At 42.4% G+C, this 19,889-nt stretch overlaps 2 protein-coding genes and 1 long non-coding RNA gene across 3 annotated transcripts in view; 1 reads left to right on the top strand and 2 right to left on the bottom strand.

The window, feature by feature from the left end:
* The window catches only part of fbxw5 (F-box and WD repeat domain containing 5), a 9,349-nt gene extending 1,195 nt beyond the window's left edge, over nucleotides 1-8,154 (bottom strand). The window contains exons 1-10 of the mRNA XM_071466775.1: nucleotides 8,027-8,154; nucleotides 6,647-6,842; nucleotides 6,377-6,534; nucleotides 5,704-5,887; nucleotides 4,909-5,057; nucleotides 4,408-4,731; nucleotides 4,125-4,308; nucleotides 3,825-3,972; nucleotides 3,075-3,287; nucleotides 1-1,281 (exon numbers count right to left, since the gene is read on the bottom strand). The exon at nucleotides 1-1,281 is cut by the window's left edge and continues 1,195 nt beyond it. Of these exons, the coding sequence (XP_071322876.1) occupies nucleotides 996-1,281; nucleotides 3,075-3,287; nucleotides 3,825-3,972; nucleotides 4,125-4,308; nucleotides 4,408-4,731; nucleotides 4,909-5,057; nucleotides 5,704-5,887; nucleotides 6,377-6,534; nucleotides 6,647-6,833 (1,833 nt within the window). The 5' untranslated portion in view covers nucleotides 6,834-6,842; nucleotides 8,027-8,154 and the 3' untranslated portion in view covers nucleotides 1-995. The remainder of the gene's footprint in view (nucleotides 1,282-3,074; nucleotides 3,288-3,824; nucleotides 3,973-4,124; nucleotides 4,309-4,407; nucleotides 4,732-4,908; nucleotides 5,058-5,703; nucleotides 5,888-6,376; nucleotides 6,535-6,646; nucleotides 6,843-8,026) is intronic.
* A 752-nt stretch (nucleotides 8,155-8,906) lies between these two features.
* LOC139611842 (uncharacterized) lies at nucleotides 8,907-9,688 on the top strand. Its single transcript, XR_011686365.1, has 3 exons — nucleotides 8,907-9,045; nucleotides 9,371-9,460; nucleotides 9,550-9,688. It is a non-coding gene; the product is annotated as an uncharacterized lncRNA (long non-coding RNA).
* Nucleotides 9,689-11,469: 1,781 nt separating this feature from the next.
* Nucleotides 11,470-15,521, bottom strand: LOC139611436 (PR domain zinc finger protein 12-like). The gene is made up of 5 exons (XM_071466125.1): nucleotides 15,098-15,521; nucleotides 13,467-13,657; nucleotides 13,141-13,296; nucleotides 12,776-12,890; nucleotides 11,470-12,596 (listed from the first exon to the last, which is right to left on the bottom strand). Exons 1-5 carry the CDS (start codon nucleotides 15,315-15,317, stop codon nucleotides 12,139-12,141), a joined length of 1,140 nt encoding a protein of 379 aa, XP_071322226.1. The 5' UTR covers nucleotides 15,318-15,521; the 3' UTR covers nucleotides 11,470-12,138.
* Between the last annotated feature and the right edge of the window lie 4,368 nt (nucleotides 15,522-19,889).

Here is a 19,889-nt window from a genome sequence, read left to right as displayed (position 1 = left end):
TTTCAGAAAGGATCCAAGTTGTCCATATATCCATGTATACAATACTCCATATTGAGATTTTGGGCATGAAGCAGGAAAGTTCTTCTTGGAAACAAAACAACTCGCCTGTCACATATAATTATGAAGGAAGAAAATACTTTTTTAATAAAAAAACAAAAACAGTCCAGGAGTCCATAAATTTCTACATAATATAGGCCCAATAACAATTAGCTACACAAACAACATTTTTTGTTCACAGTCATGCTTCACGCTAACTGCTCCTCAACAAATCTTCTAGGTTAAATCACTCAGTAATTCTACGTTTAATAGAACGGTGATCGATCATTTCTGGGACACAAAAACAACAAGATGGGACATCATTAAAAACCAAGGCAGACTGCAGTAAATGCAGCTCAGTGTCTTTTTCCCTTTTGGTTTTATAATGCTCTGAAAACTGGGTTTATAGGGTATTTATACTCAAGACATCAAATGGATATATCCATTAATAAGGAAAAAAAAAATCTGAAATTTTTTTCTGGTACAGCACTTTGTCTCTGATAAGCAGGACATGACAACCACGATGATAAGGTGCCATCTGCAGCACATTTACACCTCAGGTCCAGGAGTCCTGTGTCCGACCTGTTCAGATGTAATGTTACAGATGAAAACAGACAAAAACCATCTCAGACAGGTTTGAACATCTGTCTTGTGCATAAAGGTGTCAGCGCCACACTATCTCTACCTGTGGTAACATTTCATTACGACGACACAGTTCGTCCTTTGTTGGTGCAACGGCGCTCCCTTGTGTCTAGCCCTGAGTCACATCACATCTCGTCACCTGTCAGCTGAAGACTGAGCACTGCTGGAGATTACAACGCTGTGAGCTCGAGCAAGACCACTGACCGTAACCACACTGTATATATACATGGAGTGCATATATATTCACACCACAGAGGAAAATGGACAAACTTTCCTCTCCCCGCTCCCTCCCACTCGTGAGTGTTTTCCAACCTGACTCATGGTTTTCCATTGACACTGCTGGCAGACGCGGAGCTCTTGGTGCGGCTCAGCCAGGACGACAGGAGGCTGCGGGGCCTCGGTGGACGGGCGGGGGCCTGTGCTAGGCGGACCATGCGCGGCGACCGCCACACCTTAATGGTAGAGTCATCGCTGGCGGACAGCAGCAGCTCCTGGTCAGCAGGGCTGAATGCCACTGAGTTCACCACGTCGTCGTGTGCCAGGCGTGCCAGACAGATGTTATAGTGACGGTCCCAGATGTAGCCGTGCTTGTCTTCGGCTCCACTACAGGTGGGAGAGTGGAGGCGTAAGTCAGTAAAGCCTTCACAGTGAAATAACTTCAATACTGCTGTCGAAGTATGTGCTATGTGTCAGAAGTTCACTTTCGATATCAAGTGACCTTTTGAAACAGATGCCCCACCCCCAGGATGCTTTGGCCTGAGTAGTGCTACTTAGGTGCCTTTTGGTCTGTACTGAATTCAGACTTCACATAACCTTGACAAACTATACATTGTTTGAAAGCTCTGGGTCTCCGGATTCTCTCTGAATTGGTTCACACTTGCGGCCATGGCTCCAAAGTGTTTTCCACACAAAAGATACTACTACAAGACTTTCATTCCTTTTTCCAAAAAAAATTAGCAAGACAAAAAAACTTGTGGGAGGGTTGAAGAACAGTGACTTTTTCATTTTGAGTAATTTATTTTCAGAGTTACGCACAAAAATGTGTCTGTCTGTAACAAGGTAATGTACCGATTATTTACTCAGCTGATTTTAAAATGTTAGAAAACAAAAAAAAAATGCTCATGTCATTTAAGTCATGTCTTCAGGATGCTTAATTTGTAACAGTGACAAAACCAAATACCCTTGGCTCTCAAATAATACAAGGAAAAGCAGCAAATCCTCCAAAACTATGTGAAACTGGAACACGTGAATTTTTGAATTTGTGCTTAAAACATTTAATCAGTGATCAAATTGCTGCAGTTTATTTTTCTCTCACTAATCAATTAATTACCAGCTTTAAAGTCACTAAAAAGAACAATCTTGGTGTGATCTGATTTGATTATATTGCATCACCAATATTCAATATAATCATATCAAAACCAATATAGTACTTGAAAGCTAAACACTTTGGCTGTTAAACTGTAATCTAATGCAGTTAGGAATGTTTTCATTTTTTATTGCTTGAAGACCATGATTATATGACATGCAGTATAATCAATATGTATGATACAATAATAATTAAACAATGGCACCCAGCAGAACTGAAGTGCAACATCAATTGTTTAAACAGAGAAAAGCATCCTTCAAAAACTGTACTTAATTTACATGTAGCTTTTGGCTTATTCATCTGTAATAACAAAACTGACAAACATACTGTAGATGGACAGTTTAATAGTTCTTTGGCAAGTACTTTTCCCTAGTATTCAAACCAAACGTAAAACTTAATACTGTTAACCTTTGTCATTACAAAGGTTACAGATCATTTAAACCCCTACTCAGTGAATTATTAGTTATTAAGCTGTCAAGAAGCCGTATTTATTAGGGATTTTTCAGAGGCTTTAAACCCTCAGACAACAGCCAGTTTGAATGAGTAAGGCATCAGACACTTTTTTATTTTGGTGCATCACTTCCTTTGGGTCTCAACAGCCTTGGAAATACCCTAAATGAAAATGAAAATTTGATATTCCAAGTGTATCTCCTCACTCACATCCTCTACATGTGTGTGCCTTCACAGATATATTCTGTACTTGAATTCTGAAAATTAATTTACCAAATTGTTCCAGTGATGACTGCAGTCTGTCATTTACACAAGCTACAGGTTAACGTCATTTTAAAACTGTTAAAGACCTCGGTTTCTAAATATAAGAGAGAATTTTACTACGACATGAGCAGTCAAATTATGGTTACAGGTTTCCCACCATATCGGTATCACTTCCCTATTCATGCAAGACCTCATGGCCAAATACAGGCAAATTAATAGTTGTGTTGCATGTCTGAAAGCTGCATCTGACAGATAAAATATTTTAAAATGTGTTTCTGTATTTTGTTTTTGCATAAGTAAACAATCCATCACGCACCTGGCAACGAAGTCTCTGCTGACGTCGAGGAAGATAAAGAAGCACTCGTCGTTAGGTGTGAAGGCTCGGTGAGCGCGCAGACTCCTCCTCTCCTCCCTCAAACTCTTCAGATCGATGACATGCAGGTCTATCTCCTCAGCAATGGGAGGTGGAGACATGGGGTCAGAGATCACACATCCAGCAGGCCAAGCCCGGCTGTTCACATAAAGGTACCTGATCAATGAAAGGAAAGGAGTTAAGTTAGAGTTGTAAAGGCATAAATGAACATCTTGTCCAAGATCATGGGCATTATAATGCTGCTCTAAAAGCACCCACTATATTGTTAAGGCTCGGTTGCAAGGATTTCCCATTGCCACTCATTAGTGAGGTAAAGAGAAGGCCTGGCTCACACTTGGTGATCACAGTTTCAAATTCACCCCAGAGGAGTTGATGAGGTTGAGGTCAGGGCTCTGTGCACATCAGTCAAGTTCTTCCAGGCCAAACTTGGAAAACATTTCTTTAGGGACCTGGCTTTGTGCACAAGGCTACTGTCACGTTGAAATACTGTTACAAAGGGAATTCCCCAAACTGTTACCAAAGTGTTGCCACTCACTTCGAAAATATTGTGTATTGTAGCAAATGGAATTAAAGGTCAAAAAGTGTGAAAAATAGCAACAAATCACAAAAGTATGTTGGCTGGATTATAAATATGTGGCCATAAAGCATATTTCCTACATGCAATATCTATAAAATGTGTGTTTATTTACTTACCTGTGGTCTGGAGAAAGGCCCATACCAATAATGTGTCCATGGATATCAATGACATGGTCCAGTGAATCAAAAAATTCATCTGAACTCCGCTCTTCGCCAAGCACAGGACCAGAAGTCGTCATCTGGTCGGGCTTGATCCGCTTAATACCTAGAAAGGAAGAGCAACCACCACATGAGTGGAGAAGTCTGACAGCACCGTGTCAGATTTTTCTTATGCGAAGTTTCACAAATGTGTTGCACTGTATTTGCAACATATCTGAAAGATCAGGTTTGATCCCTGCAGCTTGGAAAAAATCATACCTATCTGGTGAGGGGAGTATGTAAGGCTGCCGGTGGTGAAGAGTAAGTAAGTTTTGTCCTCTCCTTCCCCGGGCTCAGAAGGCTCAATGAGGTTGGAGTCAGGGGCTTTCGTATGAGCTCTGCCCATCATCTGGGCCACGTGGGTCTCAATCTCCAGCTCCCTGGGCCCTACATTTTTACAACTCTGACAACAATAAGGAAGGAGAAAATGAGGCAGAATGAAGAACAGTGTTACTTTAAAAACAATGGGACAAAATGCGAGAGAATGCCACACCTGGCTCACCTGTATAACGTGCTCCAGGGGTGAGATGGTGGGCTGGGGGAGGCGGGAAGTGGGGTGACACCTCGCTTCCCTCTGACGGTCCTCTTCCTCTTCCTCATCTTCCTCTTCACTGCCCGAGGTTCCTAGGTCAAAGAGGAGGGGCTGGTGCTGCCGCTGCGGCCCTTTCTGCCTTTGAGCCTGAGACTGGGCCTCGTAGTCCAGCACCAAGTCCGGGTTGTCATGACGACGGCAGTGGGCCACCATCACCGTGCGGATGGTGCTGGCATTGATGTTCTGGATCTTGAAAAGGCGCTTGACCACGTTGACATTCTCCGATTCAACATCCTGTGGCAGAAAACAAAAGAGTGAGGAAGTGAGAAAAGGAGGGGGTGGGGATGTGGAAACTTTTCATCTTCACTTCTTGCCGTAACTTCTTCCTGTGTCGACCTCTTCCTGTAGGTGCTATATCTGTAGACAGATCCCGATTGACTAATGAGCAGCAGCTGCTGCAGTGGGTCTCACCTGGAAGGCTTTATTGAGCCAGAGCACAGAGCAGGAGGTCATGTTGCCTATCCAGTGCAGGTTCCCAGAGATCAGGTGGGTCTCGTTCAGCCAGCAGCCAAACACATCGTACGGCTTGTTCCTCACCCGTGACAACAGCGTGTAATTTTCTGTGAGGGTGCGCAGAACAATAGATAGATAGATAGATAGGATAAGAATACTTTATTCATCCCCTAGGGGAAATTCAATTAGGGAAGAGTGAGAGAGTCCGTGCTTTAATGGACAGATCTGCTTTCTGTCAGATCCGTTTCTGGACAGTCTACAGCTGTTTTTAAATGTAATAAACTAAGACTTTGTGATGCTGGCTTCACCATTTTCAGTTCAGTTCTCTATGATTTAATGCCATGAATCAACACATTGGAGCCACTTAAGGGCATGTTTTCAGCAAATAAAGTGAAAGACGTATGGTAGACACTGTATTTTCAACCAAATTACAGACATCATGAGACCATTATTACTGTGTCACATGAGTATCATACTTTGATAGTACATGTATCATACATGCACATGCCATTTCTTACATACTTCATTTATATTAGCTGTTTGTACATCAAGCCTTATTCATGCACAGCTGGTCAAATAAAAGTGAAATCATCTAACTTCTGTTTGTACAGTCTAATCTCAAAGGTTATCAAGCACAATGACGACAACATTGTTTGTGTGAGGAAAAATTCCAACATAATAAAAACTAACTAATCTTCAGGAGACATAAACAGGAAAAGATGACTGTTGAGTCATTTCTTTGTTGGTTCATACCAAGACTGATGACTGCAATTTCCCCAGAAGAGGAGTGGTGTGGGCCCAGGTAAACACCAGACACGAGCAGCAGGCTGTCGTCAGCATTGAACTGGGAGAACTGGGTGTAGCCCCAGTTGAACTGCCGCATGCTGGAGCTGTGCACCAGTGAGATATTACCATCTGGCCGCTCCGTGTCCCAGAGCTGCTCACGAGAAGGCAGAAGACAGGTTTGGAAATAAGTGAGTCGTTGATGCTGCTGGCTGTTCCCACATTTATCAGATCAGATCTGAAAGCTAAACAGTATAATGTCATCTCATCCCTTGCACATCTCCCCTTCACCAGTGGAACTGAACCAGTGGAGTAAATAGAGTTTGAGCAACATAAATGGCATCAAAAGAGACTATTCTAACTGGAACACTGTGAGGTGTTTAATCATAGTTATTAACTAGATATAATATTAGCTGTATTATGAGTGGCACTGTGCTGGAACTGAATCCTTTAAATTATTTTTTACATTCGCCTGTTGCCACTTGTTTTGGGCCTGAAATGTGTACTTTAGAGCAGGACTATCAAGGAACCAGTGAAAAGAAAAGCCCTACAGTTAGGTCAACACAATCACTTGTCACGCTGGCAGGAAGTGAGTAAATAAGATTTAGAATGAAGGTAACAGCAATGATACTTTAATCCCTACCTTAACAGTGCAGTCTTTGGAGCAGGAGGAGAACCGGTGACCCCTGTGAGAGAAAGCCAGGTGGAGGACTTGGTCGCTGTGCTCTCTCAGCGTCTGAACCTCCACACAGGGGATACAGTCAAACAGACGCTTGAACTCCCTGTACCATGACACAGCCGCTGCAAAAAGATAGATATTAAGTTATTTAAAACTTCACCCAAGTGCGTTTTTTGTGATAAATAACTGTAATCTGTTCATTCCCCTGTGAAACATATGGCTATGAATATTTACATGGGTGTCGGGGTACAGAGCGGGGGATGCGGTAGTAGCTGTAGAACAGCTCCCTCCACAGGAACTCATCTCTGGAGACAGCCAGCCACTGTCTGCAGGTCAGACCAGCTCTCAGCACGGCATCATGGGGAAGACGCAGGAAGATCTCCAACACCAGGCTGTCTGGCAGGACTGGGCCACACTCCATAATAACATCCTGTGCAACAGCCAAGGTTCTGTCTTTAGATGTCTTGTTTTGTCAAAATAACAGTCCAAAACTAAAAGACATTCAATTTACTCTCTCATAAAGCAAATCAGCAAATTCTTACAAATGCACAACTGGAACCAGAGAAATTTTGTCAATTTTGCAAAACAAACTGAATGAATCAGATTCTGAAAAATGTTTTTATTGATCAGCTAATCGATTGATCAACTTATCATAGCAGTGCTACTTTAAATATCATAAACTGCTGCATTCATTTAATTTTTAATTCAGACTTGTAGTCTCATTGAGATCATCATCTCTTTTTAAGAGACCTGTGTAGCAGATTAAACATATACAAACAGACACAGAAAATTCAAACACACACAAGTTAGTTTCACATTAAGAAAATTCTTTAGTATAGTCTCATATATAAATATCATATACTATAACTTCTAAGAAACAACATGGAGTCAGCAAGTTCTGTTTTTCTGGATCTGTGCATCCATAAATAATGTGGGGCCCCACCTCTATAATCTGAGACTGAGCTGTGCACCCCATTATAAATATCTGCAATATGTTCCCTGGCATGTCAGTGCGTTGACCCTGAACTTAAAGCTTCCCTATGTCTCCCTGTGAGAAATCCTGCAGAGACGCTGCTGGAACAGAGCCATGTTGGCGTGGCATTCCCTCAACTACAACCTGAAACAACCGTGTAATATTAGGAGTTTGATGTGAACTAAACGGTATAAAATTGACCTGTACACTTATCTGGCTGTGAGCACCTTTACTCGGCTTTAATTTCCTGAACCAAACCGTCGTGTGAAGATGACCTTACATGGACATTTTTGTCGCCGGACGTAAACACTAATAACAAGTTCCTGTGTTTACAATGAGAGCAAACTGCACAGCCTTCATGTTGACCTACAAAACACTAGCGAGATTTTTAAAATCTGATAGCGAGCTGACGTTCGTGTGTGTTTGCTGATCAAAATCAGTCAGTTTACAGCTAAGCTAGCCGGAGATGTCTCTGCAGCTAACGCTCAGCTAGCCGTTAGCTGGCGTTTGTTTTCAACTCTCAGCTGCGTCTGACGATTTCATTCCGACGACAAGCGGCTGCTTTCATTTATCAGCGGTTTCGCCGAATGCCTCAATCACCTTGGCTCAGTACAAAGTTGTTGACATAAACTGAGACCCACCTGCTGGATCAAAGCATGCTGGAGGAGAAAACCAAGTGGCTAGCTAGCGCTAAAGGCTAGCCACAGAGAAATGACAACAATCCTCCGGCAGCGGTGAGCCGACGAGACTCTACTAACAGATACCGGAAACATGGATGCAGCAAGACCAGCTCAATCTATCCAGCGTGTACAGGTGGTCTTCTTCTTCTTCTTCATTATCAGTCGGCCAAATCATTTCAGGTGACAGCCTCGCGATGTGTTGTCGTTATTAATCAATAGCACACGGTTGAAGTTATTTTCTGATTCAATATTTAAATGTGTTTAATTTTTCCTCTTCTTCTTGTGAGTGCGGCGGGTTGTAATAGTTCTACGATACTTTATAAATATAAAAACAAAATAGCTCAGCATTTTTTAATCAAATAAAAGTACCAGTGCCAGAGAAATACCCTTCTCTGTTACAAGTATAAATCATGCTCCAAATCATAAATAAATTAATGAAAGTACTCATTATGCAGAATGTATATTACTGAATTTTGATTAATTTATGCATCAATGTAATTTTGCAGCTGGTTAAGTTGGGACTAATTTTGAATACTTTATGCACTGAAATACACTGTAATCTATTTGTTGAATGTAATTAGCATTAACAATCCTTATCTGCAAAGTCATTAAAGAGAACATGTGATAAATGCTAAATGTGGTGGAGTACAAAAAAATATTATTTCTCTCTGGAATTTTCTCTTATTTTGTTCACTGCTTTCATGCCCATGAAGTAAGCGTTGTGAAAATGAAGGAAAAACACATGTAACCACTTTACCTTTATAGTTTAAACACCTGGGTGGTGGGTCTGGCTTCACTGACACCACAGTGAGCATCAGGGAGTGAACTACAAAGGCTCTGTGGCTGAAAAACGCTGTGTCATTGTAGTGTGAGCTCACACACACATCGCACAACCCTGACAGAGCAGCAGAGCTGGATCTCAAGGCGTACTTGTGAAGAAAACAAATAACGTGGAGCCATGAGCTGACAAATGTTCTCTGGTAAGTATTAAAACTTTTTAAAAACAAAATGATGGCAAGTTTTTAAACAGACATTTTTGGCAGTGTAGCAAACAGGTTTCATGAACGAGGTGAACTACGGCATCTGCTTTCCTGTAGACATCTTTATTCTTTTCCACCTTGTTTAGAAACAAGTTTAATTGAAGCAAAGTCTTAAAACATGAAAATGCATTGTAGGATGGTGTGTAAAACAGATCATGTTAAACCTGATAGGGGTAGGATCCAGTTACCTGACACAACATTATCTCAGCAGCATGGCTGATAATCCCAACAGGTAAGATAATTATTCCGATCTGTTCCCCCACAGGGCTGTGTCATGCAGCTGAGTGGATAGCTTCTTGCTTCGGCTTCTCTAAGAAGGGCACAACCGCAGCAGGATGTCTTTCCCAGTGTAAAGGTGCTCCTCAGTGTGTCAAATGAGACCATTTTGAAATAATGATCTACGTAATTTTGATGGTTAAACTGTCTTGTTTCCCTTCACTGCAGGGCCGAAAGTGTGGACGGTCTCTGGTGATGAGACACCATCCACTAAGAAACCGCCCTGATGCCTAAAGAGAAGAGGTGGCCTCATCTCTGTCGGCCTGTGCTGCTCTGCAGTTGTTTTAATGATGACTTGTCTGAAAACTCCTTGTTGGGAAGCTGGATAATGTCTGACAGCTTACAATTGCAGCAGTGGCTCAGGAGGGACTTACACCTACCAAATGTACCAGTCACCTATATGGTAAAATACAAATCTAATGAATTCAATAAAAGGTAGCTGAGATCATCTGACTGCCGATGTCACAAACGCGTCTTTATTTTGCTCTTTTGAGACTCTCTCTTCCTGAGTATCTGGCGTCATCATGTGGAAGAAAAAACAACTGCAGGAGTCAATTACCTGACAAAATAAAGACAGAAAACTGCCTCACTAGGAAACAATGTTGAATTATAAGGTATTTAAGCAGATTATTGCTAATGAGAGTTTACATAGTAGCTAATCATTAAGAAGTTTTCATAATCAAATGAGAGGACTCATTATAGATGGCCAGCTGTTTACATGTGCATAGGTTATAAGATAAAAAATATGAAATAAGTTCCACATTCCTACATGTTTGTCAGTTTCCTGATACATTAATGTGCTACTTTTACACGCCGCTTCAAACTGAACTGGTGAAAACTGTCTGGCCCGTCCGGTCTTTCAGTATAACATCAATACACAATCAAACATACACCACATAACAACACCGACAGGATGAATACTCCAAATAATAAAATACACAAAAATTAAGAAAAGCACATTAAGAAAAAAGATTAAAATTTCTTCCTTAAGAACTGAGCAAGAAAATTGACTTTGGGATAAAGTACTACTCTCATACAAAGACGGGATACATCTCTGACAAGATTCCAGTATATCCCTCAGCCATGGACAGGTTAGACACAAAGACACAAAGGACAAGTAAGAGACAGTCCACCACTCCTACATAAGAGCAACAGCCAGAGATTCAAAGAGACATCTTTTTGGTTGTTTTGTCTCTTTGTGGTCCTTTTGCGTTTCTTTGCAGACAATTTTTACCCCTTTTAGTAGTTTTGCATCTTTTTCTGGAGGTTTTTTCACTTTTACTCGCTGTGTGTCTCTTTTTGGTTGTTTACATTTTTTGTGGACATTTTTATCTCAGTTGTTTTGTCACTTTTGGTTGTTTTATCTCTTTTTGGTCAAATTGTGTATTTTTTTGTTGTTGTTTCGTATCTCTTGTAGTTATGATTGACTTTCCAACAGGAAATGTCAACAGTCACTTCAAACCGAGGCTCTGGTCCAGGCCTCCCCCTGTGCCTGCACTGGTTGCTGGTTGCTGTGCAAAAGCAAAAGCAGAGCAACCAGGTCCCCCTGGTGTACGCACTGGTTGCTCTGCAGTGCAGACACAAGGGAACCAAGCAGACTCCACCCAAACTCCACCCAGGCTCAAACCCAGGACACAAGACCATGGAGTCAGTGTGCTGTTACCCTGCCACTTGCTTCATGTCTTAACTGATATACTGGGTCTCCAACCACTGCTGGACACCACAACCACAATAAGTTTTGTTTATAGAGTATAAAGCATCATTTCTTCCTGGATTCCACCTCTCAGAGCTCACATGACACTGACCGATGAAAATAAGCTATGAAATTACAGCACAACAAGGCAAAGCCAGTGTTTCAAAATAAGTGTGAGGGACACTCAGGTTTTTAATAAACTTTAATTATCTAGTCTTGATTTTATTCTCTAAAGAGAACTGGTTATAATGCTGCATGCTCTCTTTTAACAAAGGCAGCCCTCGACTGATGGATGCTGCAGTTTGAGTCTGACGTGCACATATGGCTCCACGATAAAATAATATTTTTTAAAAATCGCAGTGATCAACTCTCACAAATTGAACGCACACAGAATGTAATATCATATCATTTAATTAGAATAGAAGAAAGCACAAATGTATTTACATTCACATGTACAGTAGCATACAATACAATTTTACAATTACACAGTTCTCCAAAGTATACAGTCTGTACAAGGTTAAAGTGACATTTCTCAGTTTACAGTGTGGAACAATGCAGCTGAAACGATGTACACCGGTGGCCACGTCCCTTAGTTTCTACTGACTGTACAAGTCTCTGACTGAAGGTACTTTTCACCTGAGCTGGTGAGGACGTGATGCAAAGCAAACATGATGTAGAGACGTAGAAAGTATCTGTCTCTGATTTGTACTGATATTTGACACATGTTCAGTTCTTGAGATTACACAGAGAAGCACTGATGACAAACTATTTGCAAAATCTGGACAGAGGTGTTTTGTTTTTTTTTTTTGTTTGTTTTTCCCAGGATTTCAGCTTCCAAAATACAAATAATAAAACATCCCTCTGCTGTGGTTTTGTTACATGATAGCCAAAGGAACAAGCAATCCAAAAAAAAGGCAAACAGTTTAAACATTACGTGAGATGCTTTATCACATCAACTCGTGTATCCCCTCGTCTCACCAGGACCTCCCTGTGCTTCTCCACCGCAGCTCTAACCCTAAAGTGCATCGTTGCTCTGCGTGACTGTCCCTCCAGTGTTTCCGTCATCAAAGCACCATGGTGGGGATGTGGTGCACCAGGGGCATCTGGTGCTGGTGAGGCATGACGGTAATCTGTGGGGGAGGAGGGGACACCTGGGAGGGCACGTCGGCGACGGTCGCCACCGGCTTGTGCCGTGCGCTCTTCTGGTGCGCCCTGAGGCCCGCCAGCTGGGAGTAGGCGCTCTGACAGACGTGGCACTTGTACGGCCGCTCGCCGGTGTGCAGGCGGACGTGGTTTCGCAGCGTGGACGACTGGCTGAAGCGGCGGTTGCAGAAGCGACACACGAAGGGCTTGTCCAAGGTGTGGATGCGCATGTGGGAGCGCAGGTTGCTGCGGGAGTTGAAGCCGCGGTGGCAGATGACGCAGCGCATGCGACCGGCGGAGGTGGCGGTGGAGGAGGAGGAGGAGGAGGAGGAGGAGGGAGGGGAGCACGACGAAGTGCCGTCACAGGAGTGGGAGTCATCTGGAAGGAGAAACGGGGAGGAGGGAGGTGATTTAAAGCCCTCTCAGTTTAAGTTTGACTCAGATGAGTGCTGCTGCCCTGAGGTTTTATTGCATGTGTTTGTTTTAGTTTGAAAGTGAGTAAAGCTTTTACGCTGTTCAAAAAAATCATCTATGGTATCGATCCGTTAATCTACTCACCATTCCTGATTTTCTTCTGGTGCTCCTCATCTGTTCCAGGAACTCCGGGGATCCCCAGGAATGTGTTGTGGGTGTTTCCGTACCAGACAAGAAGCTCCTGGTCTGGTGGGATGGTCTGAGGGAGGAAGAAAACAGGGCAAAGGGCAAAGGTCAGTTAATAACCTGTCAATCACCTTCACCAAATTACGACTCACATCCATCCATTCAATTCTCCTTCTGACCGGCAGGTGGCGCTGTGCTAAAGGACATTTACACTCTTGCTGGCCTCAGATAAAATCCCGCAGAGCCACCAAAGGCCCAGTCCATCTACACGCACAGTTAGTAGCCTACAAAGTTTGCATTGTGCAAGTTTGAGTTGTTCTCACCTCCACAGCCTTGTAGAAGATGCTGCTGCCGATCTGCACCACCTCCAGATTTTGCTCCTGCTCATTCCGGGCGCATTTTATGTAGGTCATCCAGCTGCGCTGGTCCTCCTGACTGGCATCGATGAAATAACGCACCGTGCCGTCCTCATTGAAAACCTAAAGCGCACAAGTTTTAATAAGTTATAAGATTCAGTTACAAAACACACAGGTTTTTGGATAACACAGGACACACGGGTTGCACATCTCCCCACCTTACAGGCCTTTCCCCCGCATGCTGCATAGGTAAAGTCTGGCTATATCCATCACAAACTCAAGCGTCAGCTCACCTCCCACATCAGGTTGTTGTTCTTGAGCAGGTCCACATGTTCAGGGGCTAGGACCCTCCCGGTGAAAGGGCCCATCTCGGTTCCTGCTTTGATCCAGGTCTTCGAGAAGATGCCCAGACCTTCTCCAGGGATCGAGCTTTGGGCGATGATCACTTCACTGGGCAGCACCAGGCTGGACAGCTTCTGCACCTCTGCAAAGAAGAAGGAAATGTGAGAAAAGGGAAACTGCTTTTTTTTTTTTTTTTTTTTTAATGTGCATGAGTAAAAGTGCACATAAAGGTAAATTGGATAAAGCAGAGACTAAATTCTGTGAGTTGTTCTGCAGCGTGAGTGGATGCCAACGCCTCATGACGCACGGTGGCTGGAGAAGTCCTGAAAGCAGCAAATGGACTGAATCTTATTTTAGTCACGAAATATTAAGCTACACCTTATCCTCCGTTTAATTCGATTATCTGGATGAATTGAACGTTTTTGTTGTGCAGAGAAACCCCCTTGGAAAGCATTTTCATCCGCATCAGAAAAGGGGAGGGGGGAAAAAAGAAAGGAAAAAAAAAAAAAAAAGATCGTGCGATTCTTTAATGTCAAAATCAAAGATTTTTTTTATTTGAGGCTGCGAAAAAGCCCGACTGAATAGGGGTTAAATGGTCCTCTATTGCCCAGGGTCCAGCAATTTGTCATGCTTCAGATGTGATATTCATTAAAGTTTACTGGAAAAGAAACGGCTAATTCCAAATTCATTATCCTTTTAAGAACTTTGTAGCAATAAATTTGCGCTGAATGAAACGAGGACTTGTTTAAAAGACTGAGGAATTTCTGCAACAAAAAAATGGAAAGGCGATTAAATGGTTGACATGCAATGAATAGCATTAGATTTAGCCTTCACGGTGCATTATGCGAGGAACAGCAAATCTTTTAAGGAGAGAGAAAGAGAAAAGCTCCGGAGCCCCATAGCTGCCAAGAGAGGAAAAGAGACTGTCCGGAGATTGATGAATGCGGGATAAGAACCCGGGACATCTCGAAGAAAGGAAACCTTTCTCTCCACGAGGTTTAAGTGGAAACTTTCCCAGGTCAAGCACAAAGTTAACCAAATGAATTTAATGCCCCGCGTCTTTCAATCAGCGGCAGTTACGCGCACAACAAGCCTCCAAACGCGAGGTCCCGAAGCCCTGCGAGGGTCAATGCGTTAGATGGCTCCAAATAAAAGCAGCGAAGCAGAGAAAAATATGAGAGAGAAACGCAGAAAACATCAACAAGTGAGTCCAGACAAACTTTGTCAAATCAGTGTCTGGTTTTCTCTGACAGGAGATCGAAATGATATGTGATGATGGGAAAACTGCTCTAAATCCGGCTGTCAAAATGTAAGCATCCAATGTAAGCACATTAGTTAGGCCTATAAGAAAAACATTTATTTCTATCAAATCCTGATTTTTAAAAAAAATTATTATTACCATAAACAGCTATAAAAAAAAAGGTGCATTTTTACACACATGGGCTTGAATAATAGATAAAAATCGCTAAAAAAAAAAAATAATAATAAAAATAAAAAATAGGCCACATGAACCGCAATAAAAACCGTAGGACGAAAAAGCAAAACGAAAGCGTCCCACAATAAAGCAAGCAGGTGAGCCTACCTCCGGCGAAGGACTGAGCCAGCACCTCGGCGGTGAAGGCGGTCCTGGGGCTGCCGCCGCTCTGCCGCTCCTCCGCCAGGTGCTCGCCCAGGACGTTCCTCCACCTGCCGTACAGGAAGCTGTGCAGGATGTCCGAGGTGATCACGTCCGACAGCGAGCGGCCCGGACACTTAAATCCAGACTTGAGAGCCAGACCGTCGGCGGGCAGCACGGAGCCCATGTTGCAGAAAACAACAAAGTAAAAAAAAAAAGAAAGAAAGAAAGAAAGAAAGAAAACCCTGGGAGGGATAACAGCGGCGCGGCTGCAAGTGGAGCGACGAAGAGAAGAGAAGGAGAAGAAGGAGAAGGAGAAGGAGAAGGAGTGGACCCGCAGAGCTGCTCCTCAGTCCGTCCTTCCGCTCCACACTGGCTGTGCGTAAAGCTGCCTGGCCAGGCTGAGGGGGTCTCTTTATATAAGTGGCTGGGGTGACCCCTGTCTAATTACTTATTAATGACACACCCCTCACCGTGTGGGCCTGCCTGCTGCACCGCAACAAACCAGCACAGACACTTAAAACACACGGCACAGAGAGAGAGAGAGAGAGAGAGAGAGAGAGAGAGAGAGAGGGAGGGAAAGGGGGGGGGGGGCAAAACTTTATTTCAGTCACTTAGAGCCGGACACTGATTTAATGCAACATTTTCGCGCAAAGCTGCAAATGCACGATGATAAACATATTTTTTAAATATATATATAATTATTTTAAGATCGAAAACCTGAAAAATAGAAAATGCAAAGTGCTGAAAACTCTAAGAGGGATGTAAAAAAAAAAAAAAAAAAAAAAAAAAATAGATTATAGCGCGAGTAATGAAGAGGCTGCACTGTGTGGCCCTTGTGAATTAGGGCCAGCTGCTGCTACTCTGTTTACACATGTGCACGGTTCGGAATGCACAACTGAAAAACGATAACAACAACAACAACAACAACAACAACAACAGCAAAAGAAAAGAAAGAAAGGAACATTGCAGCTGTACTTGACGTGATGAGTTGTCCAGAGAAGTGGGTCACTGAGTCTGGGAGCTGCTCGCCCATTTTTTTCTCAGGCGTTTGGTATTCATGCGCCGCTAATATTAATTTTTGTGTGTGTGTGTGTGAGGAGTTAGCGCGGGAATAACAAGAATGGAAACAAGCTCGGTGTGTTCTTTTTTTTTTTTTTTTTTTTTTTTTTTTTTTTTTACAGCATTGTTCGCATGCAAAAAATGCAAAGCTGCTTTGACGTGGTTCACTTTTTCAAGCCCTTGTCGAGGTAAGCGGTTTAATATTCATGGATGTTCGGAGCCCCCTCGGTATTGTGACGACGTTTAGATGAGTATATACGGCCCCTTTCTTCTCCACAGTCCCAGTCCTCTGTGTTTTTTCCTCTCTTGCCCATTTTTCGGGCTTGATGGACTGGGGCTAAATGGGCAGTTTTCCTTCTTTTCCAGCAGAGAGGACATCTTTATTCCATCCCGGGCTCACAGGTTTCCTATTCAGCTCCCCTCCAAGTAATGTCAGGGCCCTGAAAAGTGCTGCAAATCAATCCTTCATGGTGTTTTGAGGGCAATTTGACATCCATGCACTCCTCCTTTCACTCCAACAACTACAAGGGGATTGTCCGAAAAAAAAAAAAAAAAAAAAAAAACAACAAAACGGGCAAGTTGTGCTCTCTCTTTCTCCTTCTCTTTCTCTGGACGAATATGGACTATGGCAGTGTAATGGGGGAAGAAGATATGGCAACTAAATACAATAGCGGAGAGTTTTCTGAGCCGCAGAGATAGTGAAAAGGCAAGGTGAGTGACAGGGCACGAAAAAAGATTACTGCGAAACAGCTGCTTTTTATGAGCGGGCCCCTCCTACGTTTGTCTCCCTTTCCCAGATGAAATTTCTGCGCTCTCTGAATGGGATTCTTTCTCATCTAGATTGATTTACATTTATAGCATTCATCGCACAAATCCGAGGTAAATGGCGGGGACAGAGGGGCGGGGCCGCTTCTTTATTAAAGAGGAATTAAATGAATTGAATTGGGGTAAACGCATGGATTTGATTTGCTTATTTATGCATTAACCTGTGGCATTATTTGGAGCTGGTAAAGCCGCGGGCATGTCAGCAATAGCAAATCATCCTGCTTAGCTGTTCCATTGTAAAACTATTTAAGCCGTTATTCTGTCCATTTAAAGCTTATCAATTTAATGTGGATGATTGACAATTATTGCACAAAGAATGCGGTAATTGTTTTATTTCAAAGAGCTGCTGGGGGGGTGGGGGGGGGCTATCAAAGAAAAGCATTTGCTTGTGGATAAATAGCAGAGTTTGCGCTGATCCGGCATTTCAACTGTAATGACAAAGTAACAGCGAGTAAAAGCTCAGTGATGGGGAATGAAGAAGTTTTAGATTTTGCTTGAAAACTTAAGTTTTCTTGATGTAGTTTTTGCTCCTTAAGAGAGAAATGATAGTCCAAAAAAGAGGCTTGTCCTGCTGAAATTTAGGATAATTTACACTGAAACACGCGTTGCTAAAACACACACACACACACACACACACACACACACACACACACACACACACACACACACACACACACACACACACACAGCTGGGAGAGGAGCGCGCCGTCTCTCGGGATGCTCCGCAGGGTCATTAAAAACAGATTAAGGTAGCTGCCACAGTGTGGAGGAGACTGAAGATCGGCTTATCTGTGCAAAGGTGAGAGGGCTGCAGTCCCTCCTCCCTCCTAAAAGAGATTTTTTTTTTTTTTCCTTCCCCCCCCCCTCCCTCTCTTGTTGGACAGGACGGGGGGGAGACGGGACACCTGCTTGGTTTGGAGGAGGTGGAGGTGTGTGTGTGTGTGTCTTAATTTACACAGCTAAGAAAACGGTTTTAAAATTTGTTTTAGCTCACACTTTGTTGACCTAAATTTGAAACTGGAGCCAATCATTCAAACCGAATGACCTAAATTATTGTAGCCTAATTTCTTCCTCTTTACCAGTGGTGGAAAGTAACTGAGTACATGTACTCAAGTATTATACTTAAGTACAATTTTGAGCCACATCAATTCCTCTTTGATCTGCTACATACTTCTACTCTGCTACATTTTGAGGCAAATCTTGTATTTTTCACTCCACTACATTTTTGTGACAGCTTTAGTGACTTTGCAGATTCAAATTATTGATACAAAATATTATCAGCTAATGAACATGGGCTTTCAGGGCTTATATAAAGCAGTTGAGGTGCAGAATGATTGTTTTACACTGTTATATTACAGTTTACTGTCACTGGTGTCTTTTAAGTACATGTTGTATTTTAATGTTTAAACTGGTTGAGACACAGATACCTGTTCCTGGGGATTTAATCTATAACAATGCATCATATTTTATAAATTGAACATATAATGTGCGAGTTAAATCTTCATCTGCAAAGTAAATAACTGCTGCTGGCAAATAAACCCAGTGGAGTAAAAGGTACAAGTTGCCTCAGAAATGTGTGAGCACAGGTATGCAGTAGCTGAAAATGAAAATACTTTAGTAAATTACAAGCACAATAGTTGTGTAAATGTGCTGGACACAACACACACCTACAGAGACTGCAGTATATCCATTAAATATAATTGGAATTATACACAAAAGAAGCTGACAAATAATTACAAATGTATCATTGCCCTCCTACAATGGAGGGTACAATGTTGAGTTTTTTAAGACTTTGTCAGAAAAGAGTTGTTTGATGTGTTTGGTCATTTTTACGCCATGAATTGTGGTGTTGTTGCATATTTTGTCACTTGCCCCTGAGCATTAAATAAAGCCTAGGAGCAGCACTGTCCAAACACGAAGCATATTGTATCCTACTCTAATTCTAAGGATTTGAATCCTGCAGTATAAAATAACCCTGCAGGAGGAAAATGTGTCCACAAATGATATTAATAATCATCGTGCCTCTTAACCTCCGTCTGTGAACAAGTACATTATTAGACGGCCACATTGGACCACCAGGTCAGAAGTGTCCACGGGGACGGCGCGTTAAAAAGGAAGAGGATCAAAATCAAGGGCTGGATTTGGAAACAGCTGCACAGCATCAATGCAGGGGCCGTGCAGGGTCCACTGTGGCAGGAGCCTCCCTGCTGAGCGCAAAGATGTGCAGTGACAAAAGCTGGAAGGAGTCTGGAGGGGGTGGAGAGGAACATCTCACTGGGGCCTGAGGGATGAGATGCTGCGACAGTTTACTTGTGAAGGGAGGGAAAGGGTGGAAATATTACATGGACTGTTTAGGGACCAATGAGACATGGAAATATAGGAAATCTGCAAATAATGAGCAAGGAATAGACTGAAATTTGTCATGAAAAATATAACTGTTAAATAGCAGTATTTGACCAAATAACCATACCTGATAGTGTATTTTGGCATTTTAACAGAGTAGACAGATGCGATGTTGATACCGAACTGATTTTCAAGTCCGATTTGAAAGATAGTGCTCATGGTGTCAGGTGTAAATTAAAAAAAAAATAAATAAAAAATGATAAGTGTTCATTCCTTCTTTTACATCACATGAAAACACCAAAATTTCAATGAAAATGCCAACACTTCAAAACCATTTGTGTTGATATTGCAAATGGCTGATAGAGAATTAAATCAAAACTTTTCCCACAACAAGAAGCATCAAGAACATTTCTTCCAAATTAAAAAAATAAAATAAATAAATAGCAAATTGAGGACGTGCAGATTTATAATTGTGCATCCCTAACAATGCAGAGCCAATATATATTTGCGTTTACACTGGCAGCTGTGT

This window comes from Trachinotus anak, unplaced genomic scaffold, assembly GCF_046630095.1.
Source record: "Trachinotus anak isolate AG129_WGS33_773 ecotype Australia unplaced genomic scaffold, CSIRO_AGI_Tana_v1 ptg000028l, whole genome shotgun sequence".
In the NCBI taxonomy this organism is placed as follows: Eukaryota; Metazoa; Chordata; class Actinopteri; order Carangiformes; family Carangidae; genus Trachinotus; species Trachinotus anak.
This window is presented reverse-complemented; position numbering and strand designations above follow the sequence as displayed.